Consider the following 19,766-nt stretch of genomic DNA (forward strand, 5'->3'; position numbering starts at 1 on the left):
ACTGAAAAACTGACAAGACTAATCACTGGCTGTACATGTTAAATCCACTGCGAAGAGAGGGAAATATGTTTAAGTGCCATGTAGAAGAAGACTTTAGGGAAACGAAGCATTTGACCATTCTGTTCATGTTGTGAATACAAAATGTGGTTGTATTAGAATAGTATATATTATATACTAGAATAGATAGATAGATAGAAGATAGATAGATAGATAGATAAACAGACATAGATATAGATATATAATTAGAAGGGTCACTGTGACCCTTCTAATTACTGCATTTCAATAAACTTGTTAGTACTCTCTAGAATTCATTTCCAACACTATATTATCATCTTCAAAAGTCTGAAATGACAGGATATACATCAAATCATTCAAAAAAGCTAAGATGTAAGGCAATGAGCTGACTTATACACTCTCAGGACTACAAGGAAAGTGTGGCTAAAACCCTGAAAGTGAAGAGTAGAACTCAAAAGACAAGAGAGTGTAACAGGGGACCAAACAAGCTCAGTCTTGGAGTTAACCATGAAGACAATGAAGAGGGTTTTTTAAACAGGAATAGTAACAATCTGCTGGTCACATGTGGCTAATGAAGACACAAAGGTTAAAACAAGTCAGTACTATGGGCCTATATAATAAAAGGCACCTTTCATCATTTAAAAATTAGCATGAATGGCACAGGAAAACAAGCAGCTAATTTTAGACATTACAATTTAGGATGTTTGGTAGTGTGTAGATATACATACACACATATATACACATACATACACACACATATATATGCACATATATACTATATACTATGTCTGATATATATCAGACAATATATATGCCACAACTGACATGTTACATTATTATAGACTCAATTTGGCTGGTTAGAGAAAGTAACTTGCAAATTAAGCCCTAAAAAATACAAAGCAATGTGCAAAGGGGACCGGAAGGGATTAACATTTAATACACCCAGACTAGGTAACTACCAAGAACTAGGAATTCAAGCTAGTCACTCCTTGAAATGTTTCTACTCAAGGCCAAAAGGAAGGTATTGAAAGATTTTTACATACATTAGCAAATGTGCTTTTCATAAAAGTGAGTCTTTCAGGCAAGCCTGGTCTACACAGTGAGAGTAGCTGCAGTGTTGAGAATAAACTGTAGGAGATGGGGAAGGGTATAACAACTATTTAATTCAAGTCAAGAAATGTTACATGGAAAGGTGACTTATAAGCTGCTTCAAACAGGTAAGAATAGTGGTCAATGCAATCAAGGTCTAAACTGTGGAAGCTTGTGAATCAGGAACTGAAGGCCAGCCTCAGCTATACATTTAAGTCTGGCTAAGAAAAATAAGTGAAGATAAGTAAATTTCATTAAACCTTGGTACCCGCAACTTAAGAGTTACAGAAGACTGCAAGTTATACTAATCCTAGCTATTTGAAATATCCATTTCTAAAAATCAATAATGAAATTTAGGTTTCAGTATTCACACCAAGGAATAACAAGTCAGGACACTTATCTCAATCTTAAATGATCAGCCCTACATACATGCAATTAAGGGCAACATAACTGAACTCAGGTTATATGTGTATATTAAGTATATATAAAGCAAAGACAAATGGAATAAATCACAACTTTGAAAAGGGGTGGCTGGGAAAATATAGAAGGAACTAAATAGAGTGAGGTACAAGTAAATGCAAAGCCAGTGTATTTATATACAACATTCTCAAGTAACTTTTGAGTTTTAATAAATGTATAAAGATTAGGGCCAAACAGATGACTCACAGATTAAGACCACTGCTGTTCTTGTTTTTGCAGAGGACATGCATTTCATCTCCATCACTAATGGGGCATATAAAATACATGCAAGCAAAATCCCCATCACACAAAATAAAAATCTAAAAAACACATGAAGACTGAAGGAGCTGGAGGGGGTAGCCATAGAAACAATCCAAGTATAGCATTCTCGTGTATAAAACCATCAAAATAATTTACGAAAGTTGTATATATATTTTTTTATATTACAGTAATGTGTGTGTGCATGAGGATGTCAGAAGAAAAATTGTCAGAGCCTTCCATTCACAATAAACATCCTAGAGACTGAACTTAGGACTTCAAGTTTGGTGCAAGTGCCTTCACCCTCTGAACTACCAACACCCTAGTATCTTCAGTTTAAAATTAAACCTACGAGAAACAGAAATTAGTATCTGATTAACAGCCAGAATTTTTGAGGGTAAAAGCTACTCATTCTGATATTAAGTATTTTTTAATTAACATACCAAATATTAGGTTTCTTTGTGGTGTTTTAAAAAATACAACTTGTTTCTGAAGATCCTCCCCCCATATTCTCACCCATTTGCTCCTTTCCTTCCCAAATAAGACTGTTGTTTTCATGTAACAAGCACTCTTTTATGACCCTCCCAATCTCATTCTAGAAACCTATATTCCCTTTCTCCCTCATAGTTTCATGACCAGCCTACAGCCACAGTCACTGATAGAAATACATATATAAAAAGCTAAGTTCTAGGAACTGAGGAGATAGCTCAGTCAGTAAAGTGCTTGTTAGATAAGCATGAGGACCTTGGTTCTACTTCAGAATCCATTTACAAAGAAGATGGGCATGGTGGTCTGAGTTTGTGATCATACAAACAGGAACAAACAAGGAGATGCTAGCCACCCAATAAAATCTACTAGAATTCCAGGTAAATGAGAAAAATGCAAAAACCTAGGAGGTATATATAAGAACATGCAGCATTTTACTTCCCGAGTCAGGGCTACTTCATCTATTATTTCTACATTTATCCATTCTCTATGAAACTTCACTTTGCTTATGAAGCACTTATCACCATTTATCAGCTGATGTACATTGAAGATAATTCCATTTCCATACTATACTAAACAAAACATGAATATGCAAGAATCTGTGGTAACAAAAATGTAGCTCTCATCCTTTATCAAAGTTTCTCTTGGCAAGGGTTGGGGTAGGGAGGTAGAGATCATTACAGAAAGCCAAAATTGGTAAAACACAAACAAACAAAAACACCAGAACAACTGATAAAGGGGTGCTCAACTGTAAATGATATGAACCTACAATATGATTTACAAACTGAGTCTCAAGGAACATCCATAGATGGAGCAGAAAAGATTTTAGGAACAGAGAACCAGGAAGTCTGTGAGACTGTTTCCTACAAATGACAGGGAAGCTGCACCCATGTCTCAAAAACATGACTGCCTAACAAGACCTAAATGAAGACACCAAGAGACATGCTAAAATGTCATGGATCCCACCCCTAGAATTAGTGTTCTATGCCGAGTCAACAAGACTTAAGTCTTCCCCAGGGATGAGCCCTTAAATCTAAGCCCTGAAAACATACAAGCAACCCCAAATGGATTCAGCAGGTTTTATTTATATGTTTATGTATGCATGCATATATGTATATATGTGTATGTAGATAAACATACAAATACAACCATAATAATTAACAAGATGGAGTTGGAGTGAGGGGTGAGCAATGATTGAATGGTTAAGAGGAATAAGAGGATGAAATTATTGGTTGGGATATCAATTTGTGCACCACATAAAGGTTCTTTGTGTTATTCAAATATTGATTTCTGAACTGTCAGAGTTGAGTAGAGGGCTGACCTTGGTATTGTTATTTTTCTCCTTCACTTTGTGATTAGTTTTAATAAAGAGCTGACAGCCTATAGCAGGACAGGAAGAAGAAAAGCTGGAACTCTGGGACGGAATCAGGCTCAAAGGAAGTTGGATGTTCAGGGACAGAATGAAAGGTAAGAGAACACATGGCAAACAGGGCCTAGTTCACACAGGATTATTACTAAGTTATATAAGTTAACTGGGAATAAACTATTAGCTATAAGGCCTAAGCTTTCATAAATAATAAAAATTGGAGTCTGGGACAGTACAGGGATAATAATTCAATTATATTTTAATTTAAAATTGTAAATTTAAAAAAACAATCACTCCGGTAGAATAGAATCCTATGGATGTATGTCTAGGAAAAACAGCTAGTTCTAGCTGTTGGGGAGGTTGGGAAGAGGGGGGGTGGGTCTGAGAAACCTCTGTTCTTGGAAACTTAACAAACAAGACAAACTGGAAGCCATACTGATAAAACTAAAGTAATGTTACTCACCCATCCCTGCCTCTTCAGGGTTGGGATTAAAGAAGTATATCCCAAATCAAAATATTTTCAGTCTTTTTAAAGTTTATTTGGCACCTACAGGAAAAATTAAAACTGAGTTCTGTCTACAATATTCTTGAAGCTTTAAGCCTTCCTCAATTTAAATTTGGAAACCACAAAGGTTAACTGTTTTGGTGTCTGCTCTTCTCTACATTACCTACTAAAAATGAACATCTCCACACCAACAAGTAAAACCAAGATATAACAAAAAGAAACACTACACTTCTGGCTACAAGTTTTTGTTAGCATGTGCTTATGGGGTATACAGCAAACCCCTGTAAAGCAGAAATTCAAGCAAAAGTTTCATCTCTCCTGATTTAGTTATTTAAAAGTGAGTTTTGTAGTTATACATTTCAATCTTGTTCTGTATTTTGTTAAATAGTAACCAAGAGATTATCTGTTCAGTCAAAATGCTAAAATCTAACCAATGTTTAACCTCCAAATTTTAATTAGGACCTGCCTAGTGTTCTCTCCACTTAATTCTTTACCTCCACACATATTACCAAGCTCAAATGGGCCTCCTTTCACAATGTAAGAATCCAGTCAGCACTTGAAGATTTCTGGGTTTATGAGTTGACTTCCCTGCCCTCAATATTGTGGACAGACACACACATTATTCACTGAGTAAGATGCTCAGCCCTACAGCATTTTCTTTTTCACGGTTCCTTCCTAACTGTGATACCCAGACATGTACATTACAGACCCAAAGATCAACTAATGAGTCGTCTAAAACTCAAAGAGAACTCATATACTTGTCCTTTTCCACTGACGCTAACATAAATGATACTAAATAAAAAGTTAAAGTATAACACAAAGATACAGGACTACTATGCAGATCTCAACTTTAAAATGTCTAACATTCATTCCTGATATCCTGAATCTCATAGAAAATGTGGAATGTGCTTCATTTTATCATCACAAGAAATGACTATCTGAACAGGGCACAGGTAGATATTAAAACCAAAACTGACAAATGGGACTCCTTAAACAAAAGATATTGTCACTTGACCCAAAGGCAGCTTACAAAATTGGACAGGGTCAAAGACTTCACTAGCTATACATCTGAGATAAGAATGTATTTAGAATGTATAAGATATTTAGCCTATAATCCAGTTCACCATTCTTTAAAAAAAAAAAAAAAAAAAAACAGTTATCCCATAAAGAAGCAAGGCAGGGAGAGATGAGTTTGTTTTTGTCTTTTAAAGATTTATTTAGGCCGGGCAGTGGTGTCGCACGCCTTTAATCACAGCACTTGGGAGGCAGAGACAGGTGGATTTCTGAGTTTGAGGCCAGCCTGGTCTACAGAGTGAGTTCCAGGACAGCCAGGGCTACACAGAGAAACCCTGTCTCAAAAAACAAAATAAAATTAAAAAACAAAAACAAAACAAAAACAAAAAAAGAAAAGAAGATTTGAATCTAAAATCACTACTCATGATGATTACAGAGGACTTTAAGAAGGACATAAATAACTCCCTTAAAGAAATACAGAAGAACACAGGTAAATAGCTAGATGCCCTTAAAGAGGAGGAAACACAAAAATCCCTTAAAGAATTACAGGAAAACACAATCAAACAGGAAAAGGAAATGAACAAAACCATCCAAGAGCTAAAAAAGGAAATAAAAACAATAAAGAAATCACAAAGGGAGACAATCCTGGAATTAGAAAACCTAGGAAAGAGATCAGGAGTCATAGATCCAAGTATCACCAACAGAATACAAGAGAGAAGAGAGAGTATCAGGAGCAGAAGATACCACAGAAAATATTGACACAACGGTCAAAGAAAATGCAAAAGGCCCCTAACCCAAAGCATCCAGAAAATCCAGGACACAATGAGAAGACCAAGGATAATAGGTATAGAAGAGAGCAAAGATCCCCAACTTAAAGGGCCAGTAAATATATTATAGAAGCAAACTTCCCTAACCTAAAGAAAGAGATGCCCATGAACATACAAGCAGCCTACAGAACTCCAAACATACTGGACCAGACCAGAAAGTCCTCACTCATGGCATGTAATAATCAAAACACCAAATACACTAAACAAAGAATGTTAAAAGCAGTAAGAGAAAAAGGTCAAGGGACATATAAAGCCAGGCCTATGAAAATTACATCAGACTTCTCACCAGAGACTATGAAAGCTATAAGATCCTGGGGAGATGTCATATAGACCCTAAGAGAACACAAATGACAGCCCAGCCAGGCAGTGGTGGTGCACACCTTTAATCCCAGCACTTGCGAGGCAGCAGCAGGCAGATTTCTGAGTTCGAGGCCAGTCTGGTCTACAGAGTGAGTTCCAGGACAGCCAAGACTACACAGAGAAACCCTGTCTTGAAAAAAAGAAAAAAAAAAAGAAAAGAAAACAAACAAACAAACAAACAAAAAAGATTTATTTATTATATGTGAGTACACTATAGCTAGACACTCCAGAAGAGGGAGTCAGATCTCATTACAGATGGTTGTGAGCCACCATGTGATTGCTGAGATTTGAACTCAGGACCTTCAGAAGAGCAGTCAGTGCTGTTAACTGCAGAGCCATCTCTCTAGCCCCAGTTTATCATTCTTGTGCATACAGTTATAGCAGCAGTGTCCCAAAGGACTCTATATACTACTACACAGCTATTTGCTCATTTGTGTTTACTGCTGCTTTATTTATAATAGCCAGGAAATGGAAGCCACCTAGATAATCCATCTACTAATATGAATAAAAATATGGTTTATATTATTGGAGTATTATTCACTTGGAAAAATGAGATTTCCAAGTAAATGGGTGGTACTGGAAAGCCTCATTCTGAGGGAGATAACTCAGTCTGAGAAAGACAAAAAATGCATGTACTCTCACATACAGATGATACCTAGCCTTGTAAGTTGAAGTACCCAAAAGCAGGAAACTAATAAGGGCTCATGGTAAGGTTGAGGGGGATGTGATGTACAGAGGTGCAGAATAAAAGGTAAAAGACACTAAACACATTTAAAGATACCATATGGAAAACCATAGAAGCTTCATAAAATATTTACGTAAGCTTAATACAAAAATATTTTGTAAATACACTAACATGTTCACACAGAAAAGTAAAAAACATCATGGAATTTCCAATTAAATGTGTGGATTGGAAATTACCATACTGAGAGAGGTAACGCAGATCTAGGGGAAAAACCTGCATGTTGTTCTCTTTCACTTGTGGGTGCTAGCTAGTTTTGTGTTCGCATTGTCTCTTCCCACCCCCAAAGCACAGCTTTTCAAATAAAGAGCCCAGTGACAGATATGAGTTACCTTTTTTTGAGTTGTTGGTCAGTGGTCCCCTTCTTGCCCTCCCAACATCACTGCTAAAACCCCTACTGTTGAAGACACTACATACTTGAGTCACAGGACATGGAGAAACCAAGGTGGTACCAACTGGCTAGCTTTCACTGTATGCTGCAGGACCCTGGTACACTATAATGACTAACCTGGATAAATATGCCCACTGGTGAAAAACAAAGGGATTAATTCAAATCAGAACTCACACTTGACACTGTTAACTTGGCACCCATATCCATAAAGGAGGGAAAAAGAAACAAAAAACAACAAAACAAAACAAACAGTAGCTGGCTAGGGCGTGCCCCCCACTAAGAACCTATTACTGCTTAGCTAAATACACAAAAAACACTTAACTGCCACTTTAAATTGGCTTCATACCCATATATAAGTGTACCTCTCAACCCTCATCAGAAACCCACAGCAGTAGATAATAAAGACTGTGAAGCAGTCACATCTGAAAGGGTTATCTAAATTTCAAACCACTGCCACCGAGACTGGGATGGACCTGAAACAAGGGGCAGAAACAATGCCAGAAGCTGTTTAGAATAAAACAGTATTTGGCAGACATGATATCATAGGCATAAATGTTATTTCATACTATGTAGAGATGTATGTGTTATTCAAATGCTGGTTTGCTGCCCCAATACCTGGTTGCAATCCTAAGTATCTCCTGCCTGAATGTTATGTAAATACTGTCCCAATTTATTCTCTATTTGTCAATAAAAGTTGATCAGCCAATGGCTGAAGCGAAGAGAGAAGAGGGCTGAACTTCTGATCCAGCCAGGGGAAAGAGTTGAGAGGATATGCCAGAGGGTGGAGGAGATACTTGGAGCAGAGAGCACCAGACCAATATTAAAATGCAAGTATCTCAAGGCTAAAATGTATCCAGATTATTTTAGAAGAACAGAATTGATTAACAACTGCTCAGCTACTATGCTGTAAAATAAATCTTAATCTCCTGTCAAATTTATTTGGGAGCTAGCTGGGATAGAGAAAAATTATCACTTTTATAAATACATTTACATGCTGTCAACATAGCACCAACGCACACATGAAACTCATCAGTGACTAGGAATGAATGCACAAAATGAAGCCTGCAAAATCCCAATATAAATGGTGGAAGAGCTCATGGAGTCCCACCCCTATCTCAGAGACTCTTGGCAAATCATGGCTTCAGCAGAATGTTGTTTTTTATAATTTTTTTTTTTTGAGAATGTTCTTTAGGGATAGGGTCTGAAAGGATATCTGTGCTCCCTCCAGGAGATGGTCTTACCCTATGCACATACAAGTCAGCACTAAGTGAACTAAAGGAATCTAAATGCAGCCTATGAAATTGATTGAAAAATAAGAGTCAGGGGCACAGAAAGGGGGATTGGGGCATAAGGAGTGGACCTGATCAAGATATAGCCGCGTATGAAATCTTCAAATACTAAACAGGGAATAAAATAAGGCCAACAAGCCAAAACATAAGTATCTCTGAGGCAACAACCCTGAATTTCTCAACATGTTTTTGGTCAATTGTGAGCCTACATAGGAAGAAAGCAACATGACATACTACCCTAAGAGCCTATGAAAAATAAGGAATGAACTCTTCTTAAACCCAGAATACCTCTTTTTTTTTTTTAAGGATACACAGCAAAATACTGGAAAAGTGACTGTGATTTTTCAAAAGCAAACATTTTTACATTAATATTCAAAAGTGAATAAAGAAGCATAAACTCAGTAAATAGTATTCCTCTGAAAACAAACCTAAGAACTTCACTTAAATATAGTCCAATTCCTTTATCACTAAGGACAGGTATGACTACTAAAATCAGTGAATTCAATGAGCATATATGAAGCAGAACACAACTCGGTTTACCATGTTTCAGGTGAAAACTCAGATGTGATTCAAGAAACACTGATTTATCTAACAGCTTTGCAACATAAATCAATCTGCAAAATTTTTTAAACATTGAACCCATTCATTGCTGAATGAGAACAGTTTTTATGCACTGAATGGATTTACTTTTGAAAGTCAATTTATTGTAAAAAATATTAAAGGATAAAGTTTACCCATGTAGGACTGGCATTCTCATTTTTCCTGGTTCAAAGAGTCTTTCAGTTAATATTAGTCACTTTAGGAATAAAATACACACAATAAATCACTAGTTTAAATAAGAATAGCTATTCTCAAGAATGAAGAGCATAGACCACAATCTCTCAGCACTTTTGGGGATAGTAATATACAATAATCATCTCTGACTATATTTACCACACTATAAAGGCACTATATAATATGGATTGGGGATGTAGCTCAACTAGTTGGGAGTGTTTGCCTAGCATATACAAAGCCCTACATTTAATTTAGCAGCAAAACTTTTAACAGTTCTGGTAGTGGTGCACTTAAAATCCCAGTACTGTGATATAGAAAAAATTTGAGACACAGTGAGTTCAAGGTCCACCTCGTCAATCTGAGAGCCTGTCTCAAAATACTGAACAAAAAACAGGCATAATATAAAGCAGAGTCAAGATCAAAGCAAGTTTCCTACAATCGGAACAAAACAAACTAAGGCTCTGGAGCAATGGCTCAGAAGTTAAGAGTATTGGATATAGCGGGGCGTGGTGGCTGTAATCCCAGCACCCTGTCTTGGGGGGGGGGGGAGAGTATCGTATACTCTTTTAGGGGATCTGAGTTTGATTCCAGCACCTACTCAGCAGTTCACAACCGTCTTTAAATCCAGTTGCAGAGCATCAGACATACTCCTCTGGCCTCCTTTTCTATACCATCAGTCACGCAAGTGGTAAACAGACAGACACATAGGCAAAGGAAAACAAACAACTAAACATTCATTATCTTCTTAGTCAAACCAGACAGGAGTTGCAACATGACAGTTTACGATATAACGCTAAAGCGGCAAAAGTATATAAAAGCATATACCAGGACTATATATGCAGTTTTACTAAGCTGAATTAGAGACAAAGGGAAGGATGACAGAAAAAGGACAACTGGAAAAGGCAAAAGAGAGAAAGCAGTGAGACTGACATCATAGTCTGACAGACTGTTGAGGACACTCCTAGACTCTAGCAATATCCAGTCTCTTGCTTACATCACTGTTAATCCAGGGGCCCTACATTCACTTAGAGCAAACTACAAGCTGATCCTAAAAGTCAAGCTGGCTAGTAGATAAGTATTTTACTGGGCACACACCTGTAATCGCAGCACTTGGCAGGCAGAAGGATTACCCCAATTGTAAGAGCAGCCTACTCTACATAGATGAATTTCAGGATAAAACTACACCTAGCAAATATGCTCAAAAATGTCAACTCATTAATTAAAATTTTTAAAACAAGATTAATATAACTTAAATCATTTTTTAAACCTTGATGACAAGACCTTCCTTATATGTAGTTCCATTACTATCCAGAAAAAAATGCTTTGAGTTCTATGTTCTATGTAGATGCCTTAAAAACTAAGACATGAAATCTAACTGTAATTATTCCACTGTGAGGAAACCCACAAATCAAGTACAAATACAAGAGATACTAAGTAGCTGGGCAGTGGTGCTGGAGGCCTGTAATCCCAGCACTCTGGGAGGCAGAGGCAGGCGGATTTCTGAGTTCGAGGTCGATGGTCTACAGAGTGAGTTCCGGGACAGCCAGAGCTATACAGAGAAACTCTTGTCTCAAAAAAACAAATCCAAAGAAAAGCTTGATCTATTTACTGAGATCACAGCAATGAAACAATATTTTCAAACATCAAACAAATTATTGCCAAGGAAGGGTATAACTCAGTGGTAGAGCAACTGCCTAGCATGAGTCCCTGCCTGTATTTCACTCACAACACAAAAAGTTATCTAGTATAATGAAACATAAAAAGTATCTAGGATAATGGAAAATAATGATATGCAAAGAATCATTAGTTGCAAGAACCAGTAAAGCTTAACAAAAATAATATGAACTAAATGATAACTAAACTAAAATGAACTAAATAATAACAATGATTTAGAATTCATGTAGACATGGATCAAAAGGACTAATTCATGTAGACATGGGCCAAAAAGGACAAACAGCAAACTGAACTCACATAGACAGAAATAAAAAGGATAACTTTGGACTCTGAATCAAAGCCTATACAGTATGAACAAAGAAGCAACATGTGCATATTTTACATGTTCCAATAATAAGCTTATATAGGGGAAGGGAATTAAGACAATCGCTCTAGCCTACTAAAGATCAGATCTCAAAATAAATTAAGTCAGGCCCAATGTTTTTTAGCCCATGTATGTTAACTCTACTTTTTAAAAGCACAACCAAATTTCAAAGCACAAAAACTGTGGTCATATAAAAAAGTTCTCCGCCAGGTGTGGTGGTATACACCTTTAATCTCAGCACTTGGACGCAGAGACAAGGAAAGACAACTTTCTTTCAGTTAGAAGGCAGCCTGCTCTACACAGCAAGTTTCAAGCCAGCCAAGGATAGATATTGAGACTTTGCCAAAAAAACTAAATACATGGCCAGGCCTGGTGGTATAAGCTTCTATTCCCAGAACTTGGAAGGCAGAGGCAGAAAGATCTGTCTGTGAGTTCAAGGCCAACCAGTACAATGCAACTTTGAAGACAGCCAAGGATATATAAAGAAATCTCCAAAACGAAACAAAAACATGTCAAAATATCATTATACCAAAATATTAACATGAACTATTGCTCAACAACCCTCAAGAATCTTTCCAATTCAACTGTCTCCAACAGGCATAGCCTTCTTTGGTATTGATAAAGATTCAAATGTATTCTTTTTCTTTTTTTCTTGTTTTTCTTTTTTGTTTGTTTGTTTTTTTCATGACAGAGTTTCTCTGTGTAGCCCTGGCTGTCCTGGAACTTACTCTGTAGACCAGGCTGGCCTCGAACTCAGAAATCCACCAGCCTATTCCTCCCAAATGCTGGGATTACAAACATGTGCCACCACTGCCTGGTACAAATTTAATCTAACAAGTCACAAATACTGAATGCAAAAAATATTTTATGCATACTTTCTTCATACTAGGCAAAATATTCTAAGATCATACTTTTCAAATATTTTACCAATACCAGAATAGATTAGTTCTATGAAGCTGAAATAAATTAGAACTTTTCAGAAAATGCTGTTATGTCATACAAATTCAAATTAAGAATTCAAAAATGTTGCAAGTATTCTTGAAGTGCAAATACTTTGAAAGCTTGTGCGTGTGTCCATGTGAAAGGTAAGTTAGTTTAGGTTCATGCTACACCTTAAGTGTACCAGTCAGTGAACAACTTTCAGGACTTGGCTCTTTCTACCATGGGTTCCCAGGATCATGTTGTTGGGCTTGTGCTACAAAGTGCTTTCACCTGGTGTCTCATTTCAATGTCTTACAAATACACACTATATAAGTTGCTGCCACCTAACTCAGTAAATATGCTAACCTGTACGCTTGTTTTTCAAACATGCAAGAACTCAAATTTACTACTGAACTTTCCTAGTGCTTAAAGTAATTATATCTAAAATAACAGTAGCTACAATTACCAAAATTTGGTATATCCACTGATCTATGCAGTTGTTAATACCAGTTAGAAATCTCTCTAGTGGCAGACATTAGCTAGATACCTTTTCCACTAGACATTAAGTTGGGTATTTAAGAAGTATATAATACCATCTATTTGTATAGGAAGGTGACAAAGAAATCCTTGAGCTATAAAACAGGAGAATACATATTCTAGCAAATAATCACTCAAATGTGCAGATTCCTCCTGTTGTCAAGAGTTGGAAACCCTAGAACTGCAGATTACAAATAGATTAAACTAGTTTTATTTAAAATAATTTTCTAGGGTCCATCTCCTAACTCGTATGACTCAGAGTAATTCAGATGTTATCAAATAAACTGTAGCAAGCTCTTCTTGTAATCCTGACAAGCAGCCAAATTTGGTTACCATTTCTCCACACTCATTGAACTTTTAGATCAACCACCCCACCCAAATTTGCAAAATGGCAAAATGGATGTGAACAAAAGCTAACAACAGTCTCTGCAGCCTGATTTATAGCTCTTTACTCAACTATCCACCACTCTCTTTTCTAACTCTAAAATAATCAGTAAGCCTAGCTCTTTAAAACTGACACTAACTTTTGTTTGTTTGTTTTTGCAAGACAGGGTTTCTCAGCATAGCCCTGGCTGTCCTGGAACTCACTCTGTAGACCAGGCTGGCCTGGAACTCAGAAATCCACCTGCCTCTGCCTCCCAAGTGCTAGGATTAAAGGCCTGTGCCACCACCGTCTGGCTCTGACACTAACTTTTAAGTATTCAGAGAAATGCATGGCATGTAACTTGCAGAAGCTGGCAAGCAGGCAAACTGCCATGAGCCAGAGGCCAGTCTTGGCATACAAGACCCTGTCTTAAAAAGAAGCAAGCAAGCAAGCAAGCAAGCAAGCAAAAACTCAAAAACCCCTTTCAGAATACCAAGAGCAGGCCTAAGAATTCCAAAACCACGTGATAGGAGAGAAAGAATTTCTGACCTTCTTACATGCTCCCTACACACAAATGTGAATGTAAATTTAAAAAAAATAAAAGTAGGGATGCTGATGCAGGATCATCAAGACTAGGTAAGGGTACTACATTGAAACCCTGTGACACCAAAAGGAAAAAAAAAAAAAATCAGACTGCTATCTTTCAACCTTACTCCATTGATCACAAAATATTTCATATTTTTTAACTAGCCTAAAAAGATTCAATGACTATATTTCTGTCTATACTATATGACTTTTTAAAAAAAGTTGTTTTCATTAGACCAAAATTACTCATATATAAGCATATTAAATTCTGTACCAAAGTAACAATTCACTTTGCAAAAGAAAAATAAACAAGCTTGATTCTCAGGTGAGAAACTAGAGTTTCTTCCTAGAGAAAGTTTTGGTAAATAGAAAACACTAACATGTAACAACTTGGCCTAGAACTATACATGTATAGTGTACCTTAATGTCCAGTCCTACCTTTGATATTAAAATTATTTAGGTAATTAAAAACTAACCACTAAAAAAAGCTTAACGAAAGGCTAAGCAGTGGTGGCGCACGCCTGAATTCCAGAACTTGGGAGGTTGAAGAAGATGGATTTCTGAGTTCAAGAACAGCCTGGCCTCCAGAGTGAGTTCCAGGACAGCCAGGGCTATATTGGGAAACCCTGTCTCGGAAAAAGAAAACAAAACAAAACAAAAAAAACAACCAAAAAAAAGCTTAATGGTACTAAGACAATAAAAGCCAAGTTTTAAACTAACCCATCCATCCCATATTAAACACTACCAAATGAATTTTTAGTTTGTCTCACTTCTGAGTTTAGAACTCACCAGTAGAAAGAGACAATTTCAAGACACATCTATCAATAGTTTTCTTCTTTATTTCCTTTTTTGTAGAACTGTAAAAATAGAGAAACTATTTGTGCTACTTTCCAACGTCAAAATGCAGCCAAGTACAACTCAGAGCTTTCTATTAATGATGGAGAAGCCTTATGTCTAAGATGGACCGTGATGAACACAGGACCACACTGAATAGGCTTATTTTATTAAAAAAATGCAGACATTATTAAACTACATCTTGAAAACTTAAATTTCCAGTGATCAATACTGATTAATTCTTCAAAACACTACAATGTTACCCAAAATGTTCAGTGCCTTTTGAGGTTTGGGGAGTTTTTTTAGATTTTACCAGCTGAGCATGTATCATCATCCAAAAGGCTTTTCAGATTTTTTGATGAAGCATGCTCAACATACACAATCAACTTATTACAAGATGAGAACATTTCTAGAACTGATGGGATAAAAAGAACATATAGCTAGAAACTTCAAATCCTTAGAAGCAGTACTTACTCGCTAAAACATACAGTTTTTCTACTAAAAACAATTTCCAACTTTGACAAAATATGTAATTGTGTAATTTTACCAAGTTTACACACATATATGTAGATACATACATACATACATAAATACATACACATACATTCATACATATATATTTCATCTAACCAAGGACTCCAAATATACTTTTTCACACATGGAAGACAGGAATGAATATTCTAAGACAGAAATTCTGTGAAGTTTCATAGAATTCCTACAAAGATTATACACCCTAAGTCATTAAGGGTTATTTTCTTTAATTATTTAAAACTCTTAAGGATTCTCTCAAAGACTTTCTTTTCTCTTGTTTCTAAACATAATGAAAACAAAAACAGATCCGGAAACTGTGGGTCATTCCTCAAATCCCAGAACTCTGAAGAGGCTATCACATAAGGCCTATAACGCAAAGAAAAGCTGTGTACTCTATATATACATGTATAATGAACTTCAAAGATTTACTCTGAACTAAAGATTGATTTTATAAGATTAATCCTCTGTGGATTTGGGGCCAGCCTGATCTATATCAAATCCCAAGCCAGCCAGTAAGACCCTCTCAAAAAACCGAAATTTTAATTTAAAAAAAAAAAAGAAAAGCAAGAAAGATTATTTCATGTTCTGTTCCATTCAAATTTTAATTTAAAAAAAAGAAAAACAAAAATGATTATTTCATGTTCTGTTCCATTCCTACCACAAAGGACTATGAATGAATAGTTATGATATCTGTTACACTCCAGAATAAGTCAGATAAGAGGGGGAAGTGAATTAATTACAAAGGATAATTTAGCAAATGACTAGGGAGAAAAATTACTAACAAACTACTTGCAAATGGAACTAATCAACAAAGACACAAAAATAAAAAGTAAACAATGAGTATTTAAGTTCATTTATGAAGGAGAATGAAAATCAAAGTGAAGAAAAAAACAATACAGAGAAGGCAAGCAACTAAACCACTACTAGGCCTAAGTGTCAAGTCAAAACCCTAAGGAAGGCTTCCAGGCTATGATCACATCATAGCTTGACTTCCTAGAGTATCACACAATTCTTGGCACATAATATATGTTTAACAGTTGTTGAACGAATAAACAACAGAATTTGGTGAGTATTAATTCAACTCTAAATGAATTCACTGCCTCGCTGTAAGTGGATGAAAAATCATTTATAGACACTTTCTTGAGTGTGGATTTCTTCCTGGATTTCAGAATGGATGGCAAAATTGGGTCAAGTTGTTACAAAAACAACTTAAAGAGTTTATCAAACCATATCCTATTGTGTCAATTACCAAAATGAGTCCATACTAAAAGTATTAGTCTTGCCTTCCAATGGTTAACATGTAAAATGAACATAGAACAGTGATTGATCAATAGTACTACCCCAGGATGCATGAAAAACTACAGAAAATTCACCCATAAAACTGGCAATCATCATTTTAGTACCCAGGATTTCCTAACACTTGAATAAGCTACCTGCTACACTTACAAGCATGTAAGTTTATCTACCACAAAGTGATATCTATATTCAATACAATCTTCCTTCCAATTTACTCCATCCCAAGGCAATATTCTGACCATTAATAATTCCTCAAACCAGTAATTAATTATGCAGAGGTCACTGTTTCTCAATATGATTCTTCCCTAAGAGGTAAAAACAATAACAACAACAACAAAAAAAGAGTAAAACATAAGATGCAAAATATTTTCAAAAAGTAAGATACCAATGCCAGGCGGTGGTGGAGCACGCCTGTAATCCCAGCATCTGGGAGGCAGAGGCAGGCGGATTTCCAGAGTTTGAGGCTAGCCTGGTCTACAGAGTGAGTTCCAGGACAGCCAGGGCTAAACAGAGAAACCCTGTCTCGAAAAACCCAAATCCAAAACACCAAAAGAAAAAAAAAAAAAAAAAAAGACATCAAGAACTAGTCAGAAACAAAAGCAATAAGCCCCTGGCATTCTACTGCGAGTCTTTTCCAGTATTCAATCAATACTATATGAGTAAATGTTATCATCTACTTAAGCAATATGAGGTCTTACTGTCAAAGAAAAATATACAGCTTTTAATTACCTTAGTGAAATTATTTTATTCCACAATGTAGACTTTATAAGTAAATGTTACAGTCACAAACTGTAAGTCAAGTGAGCCTGAGAATGTACTTATTCCCAGTCCACCACAGGTTGTGAACAGGTAACAAGACATCAGCACTGTAAAAAACAAAGCTAGCCTACTCTTCCTCAGCTGTAGAGCTCATCTGAGGCCAGCCTCAAAACAAAATGAGAATGAGAATTAAAGAAAGGACTGAGTGTTCATCTAAACAACAACAGGCCCCTCTGGCTGGGGGGGGGGGGGGGGGGGGGGGTGGAATATAAAATCTTAAATGGTTATGACAAAACTAATTTCCTGAATTTCAAAAAACCAAGGTAGCTATCTTGATAAACCTCTTCTTTAAGTGTATAATCCATGATTACAATTAAAACTTGAACACCTTAGGAAATAATTTGAAGGATCAGTGGTTTCAAACTAAAACCAAACTTAAACTTAAAGTTTCTTTCTTGGGGAAACTGTTCAGGAACTCTCCCATCAGTAGTGAACATTTAGAAGACTGTTTATAAACCCACTATCAACACTGTGTGCTCATGCTTACACTATATTCCCATAGTGCCTGCTAAATATAAAAACAAACCAAAAGAAATGGATTCAAAGTGATAACATTAGCACATGCCAACTTCTTTAAACTCAACATGCTGAATGCACTGTTTAACTCTCCAAGTACATAGAATGATAGTTTAGGCCAGAAAGCTACTTACCACCATCCCTTTCTCTAACTCTTTGAGTATGCACATTTTTGGCCTTATTGTGACCTGTGCTGTCACTGTATTTGTTTTCAGGACTATTAGATCTCCGCAACATTTTGTTTGGTGGTGAAGGATCTGCGGCGTCTCGCATCTTTTCATGTCTGTGATCACCACTACTGGGGTGACTCTTTGATGAATATTTAAGTGCCTGTAAAACATCACCCCCCCAAAGAGAGAAAAATTGAAAATTTAAACTCAATTCCCAATTAAAATTTCAAATTTTGATGTGTCAAGTTCCCTTACATCAAAACTCGGAATTTCTATTTTCAGTATCTCCCTTATTCTGAGATGTAAATGATCAAGAGTTACTATGCAGCTCCTGATAACAAATGCAATCACAAACCCCCAAAAAAAAACCAAAGAAAAAAACATATTTGATTATGTAAACTTTTTTTAAACAGTATTTTGGCATAGTAATCCACCAGAAAAAAAAAAAAAAACTTCAAAACTAAAATAACTTTTTGAGAGCTTAAACTACTATCCATTGAACCTCTACAACTAATGCATCCCAGCACAACTATACATAAACAGTTTAATAACTGTATTTTCTTTAAAAAGTTCTTTTTTTTAATTCAAATACAGTACTATCCCTAATTTATAAGTTCTTTCAGGGATAAAATAGTTTTTAAAATGTGACAATATGTGCCAAAACAAACTGATACATGAACAGTGTTTCTAAGAAGGCATAATTCCACATGCCCTCAAAATAATGGTTTTACACTGCAGGTCTGAAGATGAACACAATGTTCACAGGAGGGGTGGAAATAATGTTTGACAGATACAAATATTCAGACATGCCAGAAGCTCCTGTACAGTAACAAGTATCAGGTTGGAGAAGTGCTTGCACTCTTGCCAGGCTGGTGGCTCCGGGGTGTAATGCAGCATTCAGAAGACTAGACAGGAGTAAAATTGGAAGCAAGCCTGGACCACAGAACCGTGAGGAGGACAGAGACCTGTTCCTATTCTTTTTTCTCTTTTAAGGGTGACTAGAGGCATAAAGTATTTACTTCTATTATCTTCACACAGTATCCAGAGGACACTTCGAACTTTATATGCAAAACCTTCAGTGGAATAGACACCCAGAATCATGACGTACTAAGTAACAGAGGGTTTAAATGAACTGAAGCAAAAACAAAACCTTTCCCTTGAAATAAAATAATCTGAACTGAAGAAAAAGAACAAAATAGTAAGAGTCTTGTTACTAAGAGTAACTCAAGTTACTTCTCTCTAGCTGTTCACCTACTTTTAAAACTTTCACATATATCTTTCGGCTCCCCAATAGGATAGAGTAAACGGGCCTCTGAAGTCACCTATCACTACACCTCAGTGACTCCTTCACACTTAAACCAAGGCAGGTCTTCCTGCTTCCGAGTTTTTTTTTTTTTTCTTAAAAACAAACAAGCAAGCAAACAAAAAACAAAAGGCAAAACAAAACCCTGAGCTTCCTCTAGTCACCTCTCAAGATAAGTCCCTAGATGCGTTTGGAGAAAGCTACTAAAAGCCAATACCGAATTTTAAGCGGACCAGTGGTGCTACTTTCAGATTTGTTGCACCAAAGGGCCTGTAGC

The 19,766-nt window shown here is 36.3% G+C and overlaps 1 protein-coding gene across 8 annotated transcripts in view; it reads right to left on the bottom strand.

The window, feature by feature from the left end:
* Wac (WW domain containing adaptor with coiled-coil) overlaps positions 1 to 19,766 on the bottom strand; it is a 54,763-nt gene that overhangs the window by 34,380 nt on the left and 617 nt on the right. For 5 of the 8 annotated variants that reach the window (XM_052157732.1, XM_052157727.1, XM_052157731.1 and 2 more), the window contains exon 3: positions 18,151 to 18,363. In XM_052157732.1, coding sequence (XP_052013692.1) covers positions 18,151 to 18,363 — 213 coding nt within the window. The remainder of the gene's footprint in view (positions 1 to 18,150; positions 18,364 to 19,766) is intronic. The other 3 variants (XM_052157733.1, XM_052157729.1, XM_052157730.1) reach the window with 1 other exon arrangement.

Source organism: Apodemus sylvaticus, chromosome 14 (assembly GCF_947179515.1).
Source record: "Apodemus sylvaticus chromosome 14, mApoSyl1.1, whole genome shotgun sequence".
NCBI classification, from domain to species: domain Eukaryota; kingdom Metazoa; phylum Chordata; class Mammalia; order Rodentia; family Muridae; genus Apodemus; species Apodemus sylvaticus.